The sequence below is a fragment of the Hemibagrus wyckioides genome, linkage group LG12, assembly GCF_019097595.1.
Source record: "Hemibagrus wyckioides isolate EC202008001 linkage group LG12, SWU_Hwy_1.0, whole genome shotgun sequence".
In the NCBI taxonomy this organism is placed as follows: domain Eukaryota; kingdom Metazoa; phylum Chordata; class Actinopteri; order Siluriformes; family Bagridae; genus Hemibagrus; species Hemibagrus wyckioides.
In genome coordinates this window covers 511,877-533,549 of record NC_080721.1, presented here as the reverse complement: position 1 = coordinate 533,549, position 21,673 = coordinate 511,877, and the positions used below count along the sequence as shown (strand labels likewise).

Here is a 21,673-nt window from a genome sequence, read left to right as displayed (position 1 = left end):
TCTATAGATTGTTCTCTTGTGCTACATTGTCAGCACTAAGGCCTTCAAGCACAAAAAACATTAAAATCAGGAGGGGTTCATTTCTTTTTCTATATTGTATTAATTTATTTTACATTAATTGATCAAACTATTTTATAGCTATATAATAATAATAATAATAATAATAATAATAATAATAATAATAATAATTATTATTATTATTATTATTATTATTATTATAAGAATTTGTATTATTTACTATTATTTTTTATTTTTCTGTGGTGTTTTATATATAATAGTATAAACTAGTATAATAATAATGTCTCTTATAAAATAAAGTAAAAAAATAATAACACTATGTGGCTAATATACACACGTGTTAATACACTGACAATATATGTGTTTGTAAGACAGAAAAGTAATTTTAATAATGATCAAAAAATCATAATAAATTATATAAAAACAACAAAGAACTGTTATATATATAAAAAGTCAAATAGTGTGTGTGTGTGTGGTCTCTTGATTGTCTCTTGATAGGCTGTGGTCATGCTGGGTGTAGGGTAGAAGATGGTGTCCAGGATAGTGAGGTGTTTGCTGAGTGGCACCACAGAGAGAGAGAGAGAGAGAGAGAGAGAGGCTTTGGAGAGCTTCAGTCCCCCAGTCGACCGCCATTTCACACTGGTGACCAGCACAAATTGGATCAGGCGGCGTTCTCATTGCACCAGCAAAAAAAAAAAAAAAGGTACATAAAATGGCCGAATCTCCAGCACTGCAACACTGACCACCGAGCTGTTAGCAGGAGGCAACATATGAACCACAAACACACTACATCAAAGAGAAAAGGAAAAACGTTCAATTTAAAATGTCACATCACGAGGATCCTGTAATAACTGCATGAGCTAAACTCTCACAGACATAAAGACACTCATTACATCATTACATCTTTATCAAATATCAGCTCTTACTGTATACAGAGATACATCAGCATTTAGATTTATGGGTTTTTATTATGTTTTAAATCAATAAGCCAAAAAATCCATTTACGGAACAAATCCCTGCACTGTGTATTCTGACCCCTTTCTATCAGAACCAGCATTAACTTCTTCAGCAGTTTGATCAACAGTAGCTCGTCTGTTGGATCGGATCACACGGGCCAGTCTTCTCTCCCCACGTCCATCAATGAGCCTTGACCGCCCATGACCCTGTCTCCGGTTCACCACTGTTCCTTCCTTGGACCACTTTTGATAGATACTGACCACTGCAGACCGGGAACACCCCACAAGAGCTGCAGTTTTGGAGATGCTCTGATCCAGTGGTCTAGCCATCACAATTTGGCCCTTTTGGTCAAACTCGCTCAAATCCTTACACTTTTTTTCCTGCTTCTAACATCAACTTTGAGGACAAAATGTTGACTTGCTGTCTAATATATCCCACCCACTAACAGGTACCATGATGAGGAGATCATCAGTCTTATTCACTTCACCTGGAGCTGGTCATAATGTTATGATCAAATAAATTTTTATGTCACATACACAATCGTACACAGTATGATATGCAGTGAAATGCTTACACTACTTTTGTGACCTTGAAAAGGAAAAGGAAATAAGGAGGTAGAATGCCAAAGGAAGAATAAAAAAATATAAAATATAAAATCTGCAGTTTGTTACAGTAAAATAAAATAAAATATAAATGAAATATATAATAAATGTAAGAAAGTGGATCTGTATAAATAAACTGTATAAAGTATGTGGAATGTGCAATGTGCAGACAGCAGCAGTATGAGGTGGTCATGGAGTGAAATGAAATGATGAGCAGCAGTGCTATTGTCCATCTTTAAAGTAGAGTTGTGCATTGTAGTCCTCTTTATATGTAAACAGAACCAGAAATGCGCAACATATATGTATATATGTTTTATGTACATCAGTCCAACAGCAGTGTGCAAATGTTCAGAGTGGTTGGTTTTGGTGTGTTACAACACGTGTGTGGAGGAAACATAGCAAGTCCAATCAGTTGAGTTCTATGTGGAGTTCTGGTTGAGAGACTGTATAGCCTGCAGGAAGAAGCTTCTCCTCAGTCTCTCTGTGTTGGCCTTCAGGGAGCGGAAGCGCTTTCCTGACCTCAACAGAGAGAACAGTCCATTGGAGAACAGTCAGTTTATTATTTCTGTTATTACAACTTAATATTTTTAAGATTAGACAGCATTTATTGTGTGTGTCAGTGTGAGACTGCACTATCAGATGTGTTTATTATTGATTCAGCTCTTTTCCCTGAGGTCCAGTAATACCATCTCTCACCTGGGATTAATGATAACGAACATAATAATAGTAATAAAACTCTCACATCTGAAGCTGCTGTGTTCCAGATGTTATACTAACCAGTGGTGATACTCTTACGAATGACATTCTGAGGTCTGCTGTTCCTTATAGTGCACCTTTTATACACTATATGACTAAAAGTATGTGCACCCCTGTCCTATACACACGTGTGTTGTTCTTCTCCAAATCATCACAATAAAGTTAGAAGCACACAGTGGTATCATTGCATGCTGGAACTAGTGGAAGAACTGGAGTGGCTTGCACAAAGCCCTGACTATGACTAGACCTCACTGAACAACTTTGGGATGAACTGGAACACTGACTGACCCCCAGACCTCCTGGTGGTCAGAGGATTGAAACATCAGAGTCTGATCTCACTAATGCTCTCATAGCTGAATGATCACTAATCTCCACAAAATCTAAATCTAGTAGAAAGTAGAGTAAAAAAGAAATCTGGCATAGTTTAAAACTCTATCATTTAAACCGCACAGGGTGATGCTGAGTGTGCACAGGAGTGTTCGCATATTTGTTTTATGAGTGTGTGTGTGTGTGTGTATTGTTAGCACCACGTGTACACTGTGTTTATACTTGGAGAGAAGGGCATGTGGGGCCGATATCTCACGGCAATCAATATAGGGGGCAGAGAAGTCGGTGTGGACGGTGTGTGTGTGTGTGTGTGTGTGGTGTGGGGGTGGGGTTCGGTAAAGAAAGCAGGTTATCTCCTGTCATTAATGGAGAGAATCCCACGCGAGTAGGGTGTGTGTGTGGGGGGGGGGGGGAGCCCTGGATTCATTCAGAAAAACACAGACTGTTTGGCATCGGGAGAAGGCAGACAATTATCTGTATTGATTAACGCCAGCCAGCCAGCACACTGAAGACAGAAAACTATGACTAGATCAATAGAGAGGGAGAGGAGGAAGGAGACGGAGAGGAGGGAAAAGAGAGAGAGAGAGAGAGAGAGAGAGAGAGAGAGAGAGAGAAGGGCTGTTGGAAATCAGGTGGAGAAAAGCAACAGTTGTGATAAAACACAGAGACAGCAGGAAGACGTTCGGGATCATGAAGGAAAGTTCAGGTGTCTGAGAACCATTACGTTATATTCTGATTTCATTACATTCTTCCTCAGGTTAGCTAACATTAATTATTAGTAACACACATACACACACACACGCACACACACACACACACGCACACACATGCACGCGCACACACACACGCACACACACACACATTCAACGTTTAGCCATTAGTTCCCTTAGCGACTGTTTCCTTTTGGTTTGACCGGACGTTTATGATGTCAGTCATGCATAAGAAAACACACACACACACACACCTATATCACATGACCATACACACCTGTATCACTGGCTGTGTGTGTACATTTTTGCGTAAGAAGACTAATTGAAGTAACCCGTATCATTCTGTTTCACATTACAGTCAGCTAGCTTAGTTTCCCAGAATTCACCTGTCTCAGGTTCCTGCTCGTGGTTGCCATAGCAATAACTTTAATAAGAGGCGTTACAACAAGCGTTCCTTGTAAGAGGAATGAGAAGCAGCATGCGCTCTTTGTCGTGTGCTTTGTTGTCAGTGTAACAAGTTACTGAAATTAAACTTTTCTCAACTTCATTGCATCGCCTCTCTCACACACACACACACACTCACATGCACACTCACACAAACACACAGTGACACACACACACACTGACACACACACACTGACACACACACACACACACACACACACAGACACACACACACTGAGGCACACACACACACTGACACAGACACACACACACTGACACACACACACTGAGACACACACACACACACTGACACACACACTGACACAGACACACAGACACACACACACACACACACTGACACACACACTGACACAGACACACACACACACACACACACACACACTGACACACACTGACACAGACACACAGACACACACACACACACTGAGGCACACACACACACACTGACACACACACACACACACTGACACACACACTGACACAGACACACACACAGACACACAGACACACACACACACACACACTGACACACACACTGACACAGACACACAGACACACACACACACACTGACACAGACACACACACACTGACACACACACACACTGAGACACACACACACACTGACACACACATACACACACTGAGACACACACACACAGACACACACACACACACACAGACACACACACACACACACACTGGCACACACACACACACTGACACAGACACACACACACACACACACACACTGACACACACACATGCACACACACACAAACACACACATACACACACTGACACTGACACACACACATGCACTGACACACAGACACACACACACTGACACACACAGACACACACACACACACACACTGACACACACACATTGACACAGACACACACACACACTGACACACACACATTAACACGCACACAAACACACACAGACACACACACACACGCACTGACAGAGACACACACACTGACACACACAACACACACAGACACACACACACAAACACAACACACACAGACACACACACATGCACACACACACACTGAAGAAAGAAAGAAAGAAAGAAAGAAAGAAAGAAAGAAAGAAAGAAAGAGCCTTTATTTGTCACATATACATCACAGCACAGTGAAAATCTTTCTTCACATATCCCATCCTTGGAGGTTGGGGTCAGAGCGCAGGGTCAGCCATGATACTGCGCCCCTGGAGCAGAGAGGGTTAAGGGCCTTGCTCAAGGGCCCAACAGTGGCAACTTGAGCTGGGGCTTGAACCCCTGATCTTCCGACCCAGAGCCTTAACCACTTGAGCCACCACCAGCCCACTGACACACACACACACACACACACACACACACACACACACACACACACACACACACACACACACACACACACACACACACACACACACACACACACACACACACACACACACACACACACACACACACACACACGTGTTTTGGCACACAGTAAGGTTGGTATAATTAGTGTCACTGTGGTCAGCTGATGGACAGATCTGAGCAAATATCCACAGATATACAGATATTTTCTCTGCATTTTGTCATCAGTTTATTAAAAACGAAGCTTTTTAAAGCCTTCCTCCAGGCACATGTCCATTACGTGTGTGTTTGTGTGTGTGTGTGTGTTATGAATGAACTAGAGGTCAGTTTCTGATGTCCGTCCCCCAGGCTACTGCCCTGTTCTCTATAATTTCTCATTCAATAACGACTTTGCAATTTCATTACACTTTGTTTTATAAAATTATTACATGTCAGAATATAATCTGTGTTGTACTGCTCCTGAATCCACAGCAGTGGTCATTTCACTGGTCATCACTCAGAGTGAACCCTGGTGTTTGTCCTTTTTATTTTACTGAAATAAATAAATCAGTGACCAAATACATCAACTTTCTGCAAGATATTTTTTTAATTCTGTTCAGGATTTTTTTAAATAAAGGGGTGAAAACTATGATATCTGACAAAAATATCTGTGTTCACACACACACACACACACACACACACACACACACACACACACACACACACACTCACACATGCAAAGTGATATCCCAGCTAACTATTTTTTTTAATTTTTTTATTTGATTTATGGAAATAGAACACTGTTTTTAGGTTTGGAGAACATTCCCCTAATGTCCCCTAATGTGCTAATGTTCCCTCAGCGCTCTCTAAACATTCTCTAAATTTCATAAATTATTTATTATTTTTTTGTTATAAAATTAAACCTAAAAACAACCAGTAGAGAGTAGTTATATAGGTTCTCTTTAGGTTGATAGAAAAAAAACCTTTCCTGCAGAAATAAATAAATAAATAAATAAATAAATAAATAAATAAATAAATAAATAAATAAATAAATTTAAAAAAGAAGAAAGAAAAAAACATCATAGAGTGTAATTATTTAGGTCACCAAAGAAAAAAAACCCAGGAAAACAGGAACCATATGATAACATTAAGGGAACTGTCTGTCTTTGCTTGGACCTGTGTTTAAAATTTTTCCGTCATAGTCTCATGCATTTGACTGTATGACATTGACTTTCACATCTTTTCTGTATGTTGGATTTTTTTTATCATCTGTTTAGATTTTTAAAAACTAATTTAAATAAATCATTTCCTCCTGGTTTTCGACACAGGTTCAGCTTACAGACGGACCTTCAGAAACCATAGAGAAATGCAAGGATCGGTTCTTCATTGATCCCTGGTGCATGTGCATGTTTCTCATGAATATCTAAAGATAGAAGAAAGTGATCATATTGTCAAAAACATCAGCTGAATTACTCACAGCACAGTGCAGAGAGGTGATACAGATGGAGTATGGAATAAAAAGGAAGGAAACCGCAGCACTGAGGATTGTTCAAGACATTACAAGATGTCATTATATTACTAGTACACATGTAATTACACTTTTCTTAAACGACCACTGACAGGTGAAGTAACACTGATGATCTCCTCATCATGGTACCTGTTAGTGGGTGGGATATATTAGGCAGCAAGTGAACATTTTGTCCTCAAAGTTGATGTTAGAAGCAGGAAAAAAAGTGTAAGGATTTGAGCGAGTTTGACCAAAAGGGCCAAATTGTGATGGCTAGACCACTGGATCAGAGCATCTCCAAAACTGCAGCTCTTGTGGGGTGTTCCCGGTCTGCAGTGGTCAGTATCTATCAAAAGTGGTACAAGGAAGGAACAGTGGTGAACCGGCGACAGGGTCATGGGCGGTCAAGGCTCACTGATGCACGTGGGGAGAGAAGGCTGGACTGTTTGATCCGATCCAACAGACGAGCTACTGTTGATCAAACTGCTGAAGAAGTTAATGCTGGTTCTGATAGAAAGGGGTCAGAATACACAGTGCAGGACGGGTCAGGACTGTTTTGGCAGGACCAACACAATATTAGGCAGGTGGTCATATTGTTATGCCTGGTTGGTGTATATTTCATTATGCAAATGAGCATGGGCATGTATTAACAGAGCAGTTTAGAAAGTGAAGGATTTATCATTTCAACCAGTTTAAATTTATAACTAGTTCTGTGTATAAATCAGATTTCATGGGTCACTCTCATGGTCATTAAGAAACTATACATCATCACTTAAAAAACCCTGGAATCTAGAGGTCTATAAAAAAGATTAACTTCACTGATAATGATGTAGAGAAACGTTCACAAACAAACCATTTAACCATTATGTCTGAATTTATCCACAAATCAGCATAAAACAGTCCAAAAGTAGAACTGTCCATTTCTTTAGATTTAGAGTAAGCTTCCTAATAAACTCTAGTTAATCCTGGTCTAATGATGATCCACTGGACAGAGCAGAACATGGCTATCAGATTCAGAGCCATAATAATGGACAACCGTAACATTTTGGCTGCACGGCTAGAGATGGAAACAGCTTACTGAGTGGATGATGAAATTCACAAACATCAATACGGTCCACATATCTACACCTCAACCTTTGCATTTCAATGCTGCCTCCTTAAATTATTTATGCTTTGCCCACATCAAAAAAAAGCCCCAGCCAAGCCCTTCACACCTATTCCCATAGTAACCAACTGCCTGAGCCCTATAGGTGCACAAAGACACCTGTCTCTAGAATGCATATGTAGTACACACACACACACACACTGCTAGCTTTTTGATGCATTTGTATTTACTCATATTGTGTGTATGAGTAATGTTAAGAATGTGTGTGTGTGTGTGTGGTCAGTGTCCACTCTATCTCTTGTTTGTGTGATTTCCTTGTGATGTTTATGTGTAGCATTGGATTTATGTATTATTTATTGCTGTTATTAGATGCATTAATAACTGTCAGCTTGCAAGGATAGTAATATAAATGTGTGTGTGTGTGTGTGTGTGTGTGAGTGAATCACCGTGACTGCATACACGTGGCTCTGTCATATGGTCTGGCTTTTTGCAACGTCCCCTCCCTGTCCATTCGGACAATAGCACCATGCCCCAGCCATTGCTCTTTACATTTAATGAACAGCAGCGCTCTTGTCCTCCACACACACACACACATGCACACACACACACAAACACACACACACACACACACCACCACCACTACCACCACCTAAACCCACCCATCCTGCATATTTTTACCTCCTCCATTTCTCCCCCACTTCAGCCCTGAAACGCAACTGTTGTTGTCCACTGTTCACCTCATTCATAGTAGACAATATTGATTTTCAGCAAGTAAAATAAAAAAGGTCATGAATTTTAATGTTTTCTGTCTTTTCCCCCCAAAAAACACCTCCCTCTCCAAGACAAGTTCTCTTCCTGACCCAGCCCTGTGTTCGCACTGCCCCTGTCTCCTCCCACATTCTGTCCTGGGGGTAGGATAAAGGGAAGGGGGATGGGGCCAGTGAGGAGGGGGGACGGGGGTGGGGGGTTGGGGGGGTTGGAGTGGTTTTGAGTCGTTTCTCATTTCCACCCACACCCTTTTCTGTTAATTGGGCTTCTCACAGGCTGACAGAGAACCACAAGAAGATCAAGTACTGCTCTGCACAAAAAAAGCAACCCATTCCTTTATTTTACTTTTTTTATCTTACCCTTTCCTACCTACTTATTTATTTATTCAAGTGCATCTGTCTCATAGGTGTCCATGCTTCTTTATTTAAGTCAGAAAGGCCATGTTGTGAACGTTCTGGACATTACATAAGCATCACAGATGGACTGTGCCACCTCATAACAATCCTGTACATGACAAATGAACCTTCAGCACACCAGAGCACCGCGGCTCTCCTCACGCAGATTATGAAAAGCAGCATTTGCATTAGTTGGGTTAAATTTGTTCGTATTGGTAAAGGAAGCAGGATGAGGTTCGAGGTCCTGAAAGCACATTTTATGTGTTATTATCTGTGTGGTGCTTTTCAAGGCCATCTTATATAAAAGCCCAGGCACGGAGAGAGGGAGAAATGCACAAAATTGTGGGGGGAAAAGGGCTTTTAGGATAGAATGCACTGTGTGTGTGTGTGTGTGTGTGTGTGTGTGTGTGTGTGTGAAAGTTTTTATATATTGATGGGGACCATGATGAAAAGTAAAAGTGGCATGATAGAAAATAGAAAAGTTTCTCCCCGTCAATCACGTGACAGGAGCCAATCACAGTCTCTGAGCTGCTGAATGTGTCTGGGGTCAGAAAGCACTTCCTGTGGTCATCTTCCTGTAAAGCTAAAATTAAATTAAACTGAAAGTCTCTCCTTTTAGGGTTATGTTTAAGATTAAATCCCTAGCATTAATAATTCATGCAAGCATAGTAACACAAATGTGTGTGTGTGTACATATATTCCTCAAAATGTGACTCAAACAGTAATGTGTGTGTGTGTGTGTGTGTGTGACCAAGTTGACCGACTTTCCAGCTTTGGAAGTGACCCAAATTTGCTTTAAGCTTGTAAACTACACAAAATAAATCTCTTATAGTTTAACTTAAAATGCACCACACACACACACACACCTTCATCCTATGATGAAATATTTCTATTTCAAATAAAACCCTGTACTTTATGTTTCTGTTTTATTTATTTCTATTTTTTCCAGCGCTCCTTCTCCACATCTCTAACTCCGAGCTCAAGGTCACACCAATAATCTGAAGTGCTCTAAAGAACCAGCAACAGCCCAAGTGACCCTTCCACTCACCCCAAGTCTTCTCCTGCTGAGAATATTCTCTTTTTCTTCCGTTTATTTTTTATTGTCTTTCACTGATTAGCAGTACACATTTTTCCCGTCTAGAACAGAACTGATGCTGAGTTAAAACACTTGAAAGGTTTCCTCAGTGTATTAAATCTGTTTTTATTTTATTTTGATGAACATGAATATCTTCTTTAAACCCTGAGGAATTTTCTCTAATCGTCTCTCCCGTCGTTTCCTTCTCTCCCGGCTCAGGACTTGAACTTGAGACTGAGTGGGGCAGGTGAAAAGAGGAGAAAGGGGGTGAAGGGCACGTGCATATGAATAGAGGGATCATTCGGAAGGGGAGGGGGAGAGGAGAGGCAAAGGTTAGGGTTCAACCTGTCCACCCCCACCAGCCAGCAGGAGGACAAAAGGAGGCAAGACGCGTGTGGCTGAATGGGCAACTGCTAAACACACTCTAAATGAAAAGTGCCTCTTTAACACACACACACACACTATGAACTCAAACCATCATTCTAAAATGTTCCACATATAGAGATGTTAAAATAATTCTAATCCACTTTATACAACAATTTTTATAAAATATTTTTTGTTTGTTTGTCTGAGTGTGTATGTGTGAGTGTTTAACATATTTAAAGTTCATTTTCTGTTAATAATCTTGCAGAGGGATTAGCTAGCCAGCCTGTCAGCTGAAAACTACAGCCATGTCCAACTGACCAAACACTTTGGGGTCATCAACTTACCTTTAGAAAAGAGATACAGCTAACACACTGCATAAGGAACAGGCCAAGAGGAAATGGAAGAAGACTATACAGCATCACACTTTATCGCACACAGAATAAGGACAATGTACATAATACACACACACACACATTTCTTCACTAAATAATTTTGTTTTTATTTAAAAATCCCCAAATTGTTGGCCAGATTCTAATCTTCATGAAGCATTTGTGTACATTTATGTATTTTTATGTGTGTGTGTGTGTTTTCATGTGGGTCAGTTAGGAAAGGTTGAGAACGGGGTTACTTTGATGAGATTGAAGTGCAAAAGGCACTCAGATTTATTAAAAGCTGTTCATCCGTCTTACACACACTCTTTCTCTTTCTCTCTCTGTGTCTCTCTCTCACACACACACCACATTGTTGCCACAATCCCATTCTCAGGGCTCATACATTGTGGGGTGGATATTAAATTTCCCCCTCAGATGCTGGCTGTAACCCCACGACTCTGAATAACGGCCAGTGGAAGAGTAGTGTGTCCCCGAGGTCCTTCTGCCCTGACACACACACACACACACTCATTATCATACCTCACTGGCTAAAAGAAACGGTCTGATTTCAGCGAAGGAGAGTCAGTCAGTGTATCACGTAAATACACAACACACACAACACACAGACAAACACACACAGTGGATCATGCACTAATTGTACATTTCCCTTCTATACACGTGAGCTTGTCTGTTTCTTTTTTCTTGATCTTCTCCATCTTTGATCTGACCTCTGAGGCCTGTAAGCATCTCCGTCCCTCTGAATGAAGTGTGTGCTTTTCCTCCTCATGAAGAAATAAAGCAGCGTCTGGTATTCTGTGCTGCTCAGGGCATTTTCTCTCATGGAAAAAAAGGAAGAGAAAGTGTGGATTGGTCATGCAGCGAGTGTCTGAGTCTGTGTCCTAGTTTCATCACTACACTGTGAAATCTAATTCTTCAGCTCAATTAATAGACAGAAAAGAGCCTGACCCTGACTCGCAAACTGACCACATCACAAATCCTGCAGAAGGAAAGAGAGAGGATGTAAAGAATGTTCGGTGAAAGAAAAAAAATGGTGGATATGAGACAGAGAGAATGGCATGAAAAGAAAAAGAGAAGCAGTTGTTTGACCAGTGATCATTAACAAAGATGGAGTGTAGCATCAGGAGAGAGAGAGAGATAGGAGACAGGGAGAGAGAGAGAGAGAGAGAGAGAGATAGGAGACAGGGAGAGAGAGAGAGAGAGAGAGAGAGTATGAGAGAGAGAGAGAGAGAGAGAGAGAGAGAGCATAGTGTGTGTTGAAGCATAAAAAAACGAGGATTCTTTCCTGATGTCCAGCAGGACAAAATGTGTTAAAGACGGACAACACACTGTGCTCTCAGATATTATTATTACGCATATGTCCTCTCCCACACACATACACAAACACACAAACACACAAACACACACACACACACACTGTCAGATATAAGAGTATCAGGGACCAAATGAGGTCCATTTCGTTGCTGATGGTCACTGTGCTAGTGAGGTCAGGCTTCTGTGGGAGTGAATGTGTTTACCTGCATGTTTTTTTTTATTGCCATATTCTTAATAGCCTATGAATGTCTCCATGGATACACATGAGGGAGAGAAGGAAGGAGAGATAGAGAGAGCAGTCAGAGCCAGAGCCAGGTGCTCGGTAGGAGGCCTGGACATGTGTGAGGATGATAAGGTGCAGAAAGAAAGAAAACGATTGTGTGATATAATTAAAATATTATAATGAAGTGATACGTGAGTGAAGTGGAGAGAGAGGCGGAGAGAGAGGAGGAGTGTAGGTGTTGAAGAAGTAGCTTAATGCAATAAAGTGTGTTGTATTGACATCTCTGTTGTGTCTATTGATTCCCCATTATGTCTCTAACAAACCCTGGTGGACATTTTGTCATTCACAATCATGTTAGCGCTGTGACTCGCCAACACTCCTGAACAAATCCGATCTATACACACACACACACACACCTGCATTAATCAATACGAGCTGGAGGTTAATTAGACCTCGTGCAGCATCTGACTGAAAATCTGAACACACGACTCGTCATGAGCTATTTACTGTCCAGCAGACTCACACTGTTATAGCCACTGATCAGGTGTGTGTGTGTGTGTGTTAGAAGCAGAATACATGCTTCAGAGCAGAAGGTCAGAAGATGGAGGATACATTCATCTTTGAGCAAAGGGTCAGAAGCGAATTTCGTCCGGTTTTTGCCAAAGGCTTCCGGTGTTACTGCTGCGGTCAGTTTAAGACCGATCTTATATTATATAGACATCACGGTTTAGACAGAATTATAGTCTATAAATTCCGTGTCTAGACGTCAATCTCTTCCCCAAAAACAACCTAATTAATTATACAAATAATAGAATTAAATTTAAAAAATATTATTATATTTAAACTCATGCATGAGAATCATTTAGCTAAGAATTCATCCAGTTTTATTTGCACTTTTCTTCAATTTCAGCTCAATGAATGACCGAACAGACCAGACTTTTATTCACCATCATCCAGAACTGAGTCATACACACCATTTTACACAACAAAATATTCCCTCAGTGTCTGATTTATCAACAATACAAATATTATAACAATATATATAACAAATATTCTAACCTGCTGCTTTCAAAAGATGCAGTGCAAAATAAAATAAAATAAAATAAAATAAAATAAAATAAAATAAAATAAAATAAAATAAAATTAAGATTAATAATGTCCAAGAAATACAACAGTGAAGTGACACAAGAGTGGACATGAGTGGACGAGCTTCCTCGTCTTCGTTTATGATGAAATTATTTGAAAAACTCATCTTGCGCCAAACCCAGAAGTGTACACACACACACACACTCACACACACACACACACACTCACACACACACACACTCACACACACACACACACATTTAAATTCCACAGGTATACACACATATTAAAAGTCAACACGTTTTTTCTGTTGATTATTTATACTATCTGATTTCAGTCCAGTTCTCTAAGCTGGAGATGGATCTTGACCACACCGAGGCTCAGGAGGCCTCACTCCACCAAACACACCATCCTGAGGATGCCTCAGCATCTGGATCCTGACCAAATTAGCCTGTTAATATCACTAAGTGCATTTCTTGTGGAGTGACATTCAGATGTGCCCCTTCTCACCCCAGCAGTGGGCGGGGTCGCGGAGTGACGCAAGCAGTGATAGTGGGAACTTAAGTCCATGCTTTTTACGTGCTTGTTATTAATAAAACTCAAAATGGTGTGTGAGAAATTGTCACTTCCTTGGAGACCAAACCTCCGGTCAGTCGCCTACACGGATGTTAAAAATAAGGATACACAGAATAAAAATAAATAATAAGGGAAAAAAAGATTAATGTCTAAATGATCACGTCATTTTCTCTAGAATTTCCTACTGTGAACCCAAATAAAGAATCTCGTGAAATGTTAAATTTTCCTGTTGAACGAGATCATTTTATTTTTTTCTGAATTAAAAGATCATGATGTAAAGTTTTCGCTTGAGCACACCTTATATTCTATTTTTTTAAAGGACAAAAAATTATTGCATATACGTGAGTTTTCAGTAGATCCCGCAAAAGAAGTCCCTTCGGGGTCTCCGTAGGATTCCTTTCGGCAACGTCGTTAAATTCTCACCCTCCGTGTCTCGCGCACTCACCGCGGTGCCCTTATTGATCTCGGCGGGGTCGATAAATTAGCATGAATATTCCCGAAATGGGCGAGCGCGCGCAGCCCGAGTCAGAGCGGCGGGAAAAATAAGAAAGAAGACCACCGAACGGACAGGAGGAATAAATGATGGACAAGAGCCGTGTCAGGGAAATAAAAGTCGGGCGCGTGAGAGATGATTGCGCGTCGCTGAGAACAAAATAAGCTCGTGAATTTTCTAAGTAGATGTGATGTTTTCCCCCCAAATTTGCCATCATGCATGTCGGTAAGAGTGTGAAGTGAAAGAGCTTTACCGTGTGTGGAGCGCAGAGGCAGCGGAGCTTTAAGGCGCCAGAGGTCGGGAGCAGCTCTCTGCAGCACTAACGGCACCGGCAGGGGAACGAACATGATCCGCCGCTGCGCGTGGCTTCACAGCTTCCTTCCGTCGGTCCTTCTTCCTTCTCCTCCTCTTCTTCTTTGGTTGCTTTTGTCGGCGTTACTTTTTTGGTACATCGACCTAGTTTTGTGCGCGAGCGCCGGCTTTTTTACGCCTTCTTACTTTTGGTATTGTGCCTTTGTGTCATCGTTACATCGGTGCGCTCACGCTGGTGTTTTGCTTTGGTGTGGGCTGAGTTGAAGACGAGCACACAGACAACTAGGCAGCATCGAGCAGCTTGTTATTTACGCTACAGAAGGTAATGAGTGAAGTAGCGAGCACCCTTACACACTTCTGTTTAGGTGGACTTTTACATTTGGTGTAGTCTCGCGCGAGCTGCCCTGCCGCTACCCCTCAGCACAGGTGTGCAGAGAAACAGATCGGTGTCGGTGTGTTGTAGAAGTCAGCAAAAACTGCAAACTATAAAGCTGCTGCTTAAAGCCATGACCTGTTTGGGTTTTCTGCTGCGCACGCGCACGACACTAAATCTTAAAAATGTCTAATAATTCTGTTTTGACGTGAAGTCCAATCCCTCACTCCATCATCACGGAGCAAAAATAAAAACACAAACGATCAAAAACTGGACATCCCTCTCTCTCACTCTCTCTCTCTCTCTCTCAAGCAAACTGAAGAAGAAGCACGATACCGATTCACGAGGAAGTGGCTAACTCTCCCGTCATCCGTCTGTGTGTGTGTGTTTATCTCTAGGAGTGCGCGCATATTCCTGTGTGTGTGTGCGCGCTGTGTGTGTGTGTGTGTGGCGAATTTTGGGAAGGCCGCCAGCTCGCGCTGTGTGCCTCCCAGCAGTCTGGAAAGCGCTCTGTCCGCCTCCTGCAACCGACCAATCTCTCTCTCTCTCTCTCTCTCTCTCTCTCTCTCTCTCCCTCCCCGTTACTTATGCTATATAAAGCCTAGCTCTCGACAGTATCGATCTCTTGATTACGCTTCATTATGATGTCTCAGATGATTGCGGTGATCCGCTAATCAATAGCTGATTATGCGCACATTTTCCACACCGTTTGTGTGCGCGCGCGTGTGTGTGCTAAATTGGTGACTTCTAGTTTGTGCCACAAAAGTTTCATTCGGTTCATAGGTGGGACATGAAAGAGCAGTGTGTCGTTTCAATCTCTCTCTCTCTCTCTCTCTCTCTCTCTCTCCCTAGCCCACTTTCTTTCTTTTATCCCTTCCTTCCATCCATCCCAGCTCCTTCCACAAATCTCTATCTGCACCGCACACTTACACTCCAGATTATTGCCGACATAGATTTTTAAAATAGAAAAATCTATACGCTAAACATTACAATCAATACGGGAAAATCGCTGCGTAGAGCTCCATCCTCTCTCTCTCTCTCTCTCTCTCTCTCTCTCTATTCCTGCGGTTGTTTTTAATGAAATATCGATCAATTATGACTCTCATGAAGATGGTAGTGTTGTTAATGATGAGATGTAAGCGCTTTATTCAGGACAATGTGGTTAAAATATTATGGCAGCAGTAATGAGTGATTATTGGGATTAAAATGCTTTATTTTCCATCTAGTGCAACAAAGATACTGCCCCAAAACCCCCTCCCTAAAACCCTAAAACCAACCCCATAACACCCCCCACCCCCAACCACCTCCCTCTGTTTGACAGATGACATCCTTGGGTCCAGCGCACAGGAGGGAAGAGAAAAGGAGGAAATATGGAGAAGCGACTAGTTGTCCATCCCGAACCCCCCTCGGCAGAAGGGGCAGCCCCTCCATCCAAACTCCTTCCAGACAAAAGCAATTATTTCTTGTATAGTGTGTTTTGCGCGCCTATCGCGTGGAGAGGGAAGGAAGGTAGGTTGAAGATAGAGTTGGGCCAAATACCTCTCCTTCCAACACACACACACACACACACACACACTACTTCTGACATTTCATACCACACCAGGCTCAAGGCTCAATGGTCAACTCGTTTCTCATCACTGAAACCTTCAAAAAAACAGAACAATGTACAGCACAAAAAATAAACGAGCTAAATAATAAATAATTTTGCAATTTGTTTTAAAATATTATAAAAATAATAATCATAATACTAAAATAAATAGAAATAAATAATAATAATAATAATAATAATAATAATAATATAAAAATAAACAAATAACAAACAACAACAGTATCAGCAGTAATAATAACATCAACAATCTTAGAAAAATAGAAAGAGATAACAACAACCTTGACAGCAGGCAGAGTAAAAAAAAATACAAAACTATTATTATTAGTAGTAGTAGTAGTAGTAGTAGTGTTAATTAAATTTTCATTTTATTTTATTGTCTGTACCTCTTATCCGATCTATCCTCGGGTCTCGGGGAGCCTGTGCCTATCTCAGGAGTCATCAGGCATTAAGGCAGGATACACCCTGGACGGAGTGCCAACCCATCGCATGGCACACACACACACACTCATTCCGTATTAATTAATTAACTAATTTATTTATTTTTTATTTATTAGCAGTAATTACTTATCCAATTTGTTGCTGATTAACAATGTGACTGGTGTGTGTGTGTGTGTGTGAGGGAGAGTTCATTGTTAAATAGCAATGTCATGTTGACAAACGAGTTGTTTGAATTAAATTCCCTCTCATCCATAACAAGGTGCTCCAATCAATAGCAGCTTACAATTATATCACTGCCCACGTTCACACTATCAAGTAGCTAACACTACACACACACACACACAGAGTCTCGCTGTGGCCTAATGATCAGTGCTGACACATTGTCAATAGGCAGCTCGACTTCTGCCAATAGCTCTAATACATATCCATTATGCTGGCCGTGGGCTGGACATCATGGCATGACTGTTTCAACTAGCTGCAGTGGTTTTTGGTACATTGATGGTCATCACCTTCAGCTCATTGATCAATTCTCTGCCACCTGTATAATTTTAGAATGCTGGATAGTGGACTGTGTAAATGATCATGAAGCTCCTGCTTGTATTCATCTGGCTCTGACCATCACCAGTCGCTCTGTTCCACTCTGTTATGAAATCTAAAATAAAACAAGTCAATATTTCTGATTTTCTGTAGGTTTACATTACTAACATGTTATTGTCCATTGACGAGTTGACCACTTTGTGCACTTTTTAGTTTTTATTGTGTGTAGGATTGTTTACTGATTTAACATGAAATTCTCTTCTACAAATACTCTATAGTATTAGGGCACTGATTAATGGGGCAGTGGGGCTGAAGGGCTGAAGGGCTGTGGGGCTGAGGGGCTGTGGGGTTGAGGGACAGTGGGGATGTGTAGTGTGCTGAACAAGTGAGAGTGGAGCCTCTGTAATATGCAAGCTTCCATTAAGTGGTCCAGTCTGGAAGCCTGGCAACAGCAAGAAAGTGTGTGTGTGTGTGTGTCTGTGTCTGTGTGTGTGTGTGTGTGTGTGTTACATGTTGCAATACATATATGTACATGTGATAGAGAGGCAGAGAACAAGTGAATAGGCTGTAGCATGCTGTGTGTGTGTGTGTGTGTGTGTTCATGAAACCAGCACAAATACTGGAGTGAAATCCATTGAAATCCAGTGTGGCAACAATTTCCAAATTAAGAAATGTTAAGAGGTCTTGTTTACATTCACTAAGGATTAGTTTCAGGTCCATTAAACAAACTTCTTTTTATCTTCGTCAATAAAATCGATTAAACACATCCTCTGCATTCAATTTTTTCTTGTCAATCAATCCAAACAGGTTTAATCTAATACCCTTAACTGATTCTCTCTCTCTCTCTCTCTCTCTCTCTCTCTCTGTGTGTGTGTGTGTGTGTGCAGTGAGAGCATGTGTGGGTAGATTTAGAACCAAGATCAATAAGAAATGTAGAAATCAATGCACTTAGCACCAGGAAATCAATGGGCTCTAATCGGGATGCCAATGGCACAAGTCAAAACAATTAAGAGAGAAGAAAAATGTTTAACAGCGTCCTCTCTATTGCTTACACAGTGAGAGAGAGAGAGAGAGAGAGAAAGAGAGAGAGAGAGAGAGAGAGAGAGAGGAAAAAGGCTAGTGAGATGCAGCAAAGATACGATTACAGTTGGGAATCAGGGAGGAAGTAACAGCGGGAGGAGAAGGAAAGCTAATGGGATTGGGAAGGGAGAAGACAATGAACAGGAAGTTTTATGATTTTAAGATTTATGTGGATGAGAATAAAAATTCATTATTTCTGAACATAAAAAGGAAGCTTCTCAACAACAGCTCTCTGTTGAAAATTATAATGCTCTAAAACTCTGTGTGTGTGTGTGTGTGTGTGTAACAATTAGCTCATCCATAGGTAAATATGACTATAAATTGACTGTCGATAAAGCCAGACTAGACTATCCATACCCACTGACCAGCCTGAATGAGGAACATCTGACCAAGCAGACGACTTGGAATGAATACTGCGTCCTTCTTCTACACAAGCATGGGAAGCAGGTCAGAGTCAGGTGTGTGGGGTCAGCTCCAGGGTCAATCAATACATGAACCTGTTCTCCCCAAGGTAAGCAGAGAAAATCAATAGTGGACGGTCTATAACTCCTGACCAGCCTGTGGATTAGTGAAGTGCCAACTAATTAGTGACTTACTGAATCTGACACCATGGTCATTAACCTATTGATATGACACTTGGCACAGTCGTTACACTCAAACACACACACACACATACACACACACACATACACACACACACCAAAGCCTGGGCAGTTAATGGACTCCTCTAAACATTTTCTTATTCTTACTGTTACTGTATTACACACATCACACATAATTTCGGTAATATCTGATGACACAAAAACAACAGACAGAAAGAGAGAGAAAAAGAAAGAGAAGGAAAAGCAATGAGGAGAGAAAGAAAAGGGGTGAGAGGGTGGGATCCATGTGGCATGAGAGGAGCGGGAGTGTGAAAGAGTGATAAGAGAAAGGGAAGGGGAGAGAGAAAGGGAAGGGGAGAGAGAGCAGGAAACTAGGGGTTATAGAGGATATATCATTATGTCTACAAAAGCAGAAGGGGTGGGGGGTCTGGGATATTTAGGATTAGGGAACAAGTCTTATAGTAAGGAGGGATTAAGTTGGGGAAAAGAAAAAAAGAGAGATATTTGGAGGAGGGAAGAGAAAGAGCACACAATAGAAGGGCTATTTCCGTCACTCACACCTTTCCCCCATCCTCATTTATTATTATTATTAGGAGGTGATTAACACAGGGTAGATTTTCTTCCTAATGCCTCTTAGCTGGGGTATATTTCAAATTATTAAGATCTGACTTCATTCACGAGAAATGGTTCCAATTCCAGTTCAGTTTTTACGAGCACCTAAATGAAACACCAAAATTTTTGACTTAGATACTTAGAGAAATTAGACCATGTGAACCTCAACACACACTTCTGATCTGATCCATGAACAATCAATTGACACGTGTGTGCAAGATCATCTGTCAATATGCTACAAGTTTTTATTTTATTTTACATTTGGACCATAAAAACAAATTTACGGGGGGGGGGTAGATTGGGGATGTAGTGGCTCTGGGGGCTTGGTTAGAGGTCAGATATTAATTCATACACAAAGGAAAACAAGGAAATAGGGATATATGGAAAATTAAAGAGAGAGACAGAGACAGCGAAGGGGGGGGGGTAGAGAGAGACACCTGGAAAGCAGACATTTTGCCATAGCCACCATTTTATAAATAAACCCCAGCTCTCTGGGTCAGATTAATATTAGCAAAAATTGAACAACACAGTGAGAGGAACTGACCAGGATCTGGACGTCCGACCACCTCATTAAACCAGTTTAAATGTCCTGACATTCCTAATTCACACTGCTGCTTGGTCCAGAGGAGGTCAGAGTATTAAGATGACACTGGTAAAGAAATAGCCCACTGAAACAGAAGAATGACCAGATCTAGATTCTCTCTGTTTTATGTTCACATTTTTATCTCCTCCCCCCACTAGTGTGACCACAGGGTCAGTCACAGATAAATGAGGTCATTCGTCTGGGATGGAGCTGACCTTTAACCCCTTTACCTTGATCTCTAGCCTGCTTTCTAAGGACCTGGCTGGCCACATAGTGCAGTCCACATTCATTCTGTTCATCTGGAAGTCTGCGTGTTGTGTGAATGATATTTTGGTATGGCTGAGGTCATAGAGCCTACACACGCGCGCGCGCACACACACACACACACACACTAGATATAGAATATAAAATAACTATATATTTCTAAAATATTCTCCAATGATCACATTTAATGTGTGAGTTTTCCTCATTAAAAATATATTAAAAATATTTTAAAATGTATATATATATATATATTCTTTTGTTTTTTCTTCAAGAAACGGTGGAATCTAATTCATGCGCGTGCGCGTGAAATCACATTTTGATTACGTAACAACGCACGTTTTTTGTTACAAAAAAACAGATCTAACAGAAGTGACTCAAGCAGCCTGATGTTGCTATTTACAGTAACACACTTTGGATATCCATTTAAATAATATTTAGAAATAAATCAGATATGTGAAACAATTTGTTTTCATGTGAATACGGAGCTTTAATTTGCATGATATTAATTTCGCTGCCTTTTACCTCATGTACAAATTTCTAAAGCTGTCGGTCATTATTATTATTATTATTATTATTATTATTATTATTATTATTATTATTATTATTATTATTATTCAAACCTAATGACATTACTGTTAAACTGATATTACTGCTTCGCATATGCAAATTTACACTGAAATAATAAAATATCGCACGTGCTCAGAGGTTATCAGTATTTATTACTATTTACTATATTATTAATTAATGCTGAAGTTTTGAATAATTTCTTTATTTGATATTTAAATGAAAGAGGTAA

At 40.7% G+C, this 21,673-nt stretch overlaps 1 protein-coding gene across 3 annotated transcripts in view; it reads right to left on the bottom strand.

Moving 5' to 3' along the window:
• The window catches only part of LOC131362387 (POU domain, class 2, transcription factor 2), a 56,472-nt gene extending 40,840 nt beyond the window's left edge, over window positions 1-15,632 (bottom strand). For all 3 annotated transcript variants that reach the window (XM_058404308.1, XM_058404309.1, XM_058404310.1), the window contains exon 1: window positions 14,721-15,632. In XM_058404308.1, coding sequence (XP_058260291.1) covers window positions 14,721-14,814 — 94 coding nt within the window. In that variant the 5' untranslated portion in view covers window positions 14,815-15,632. The remainder of the gene's footprint in view (window positions 1-14,720) is intronic.
• Between the last annotated feature and the right edge of the window lie 6,041 nt (window positions 15,633-21,673).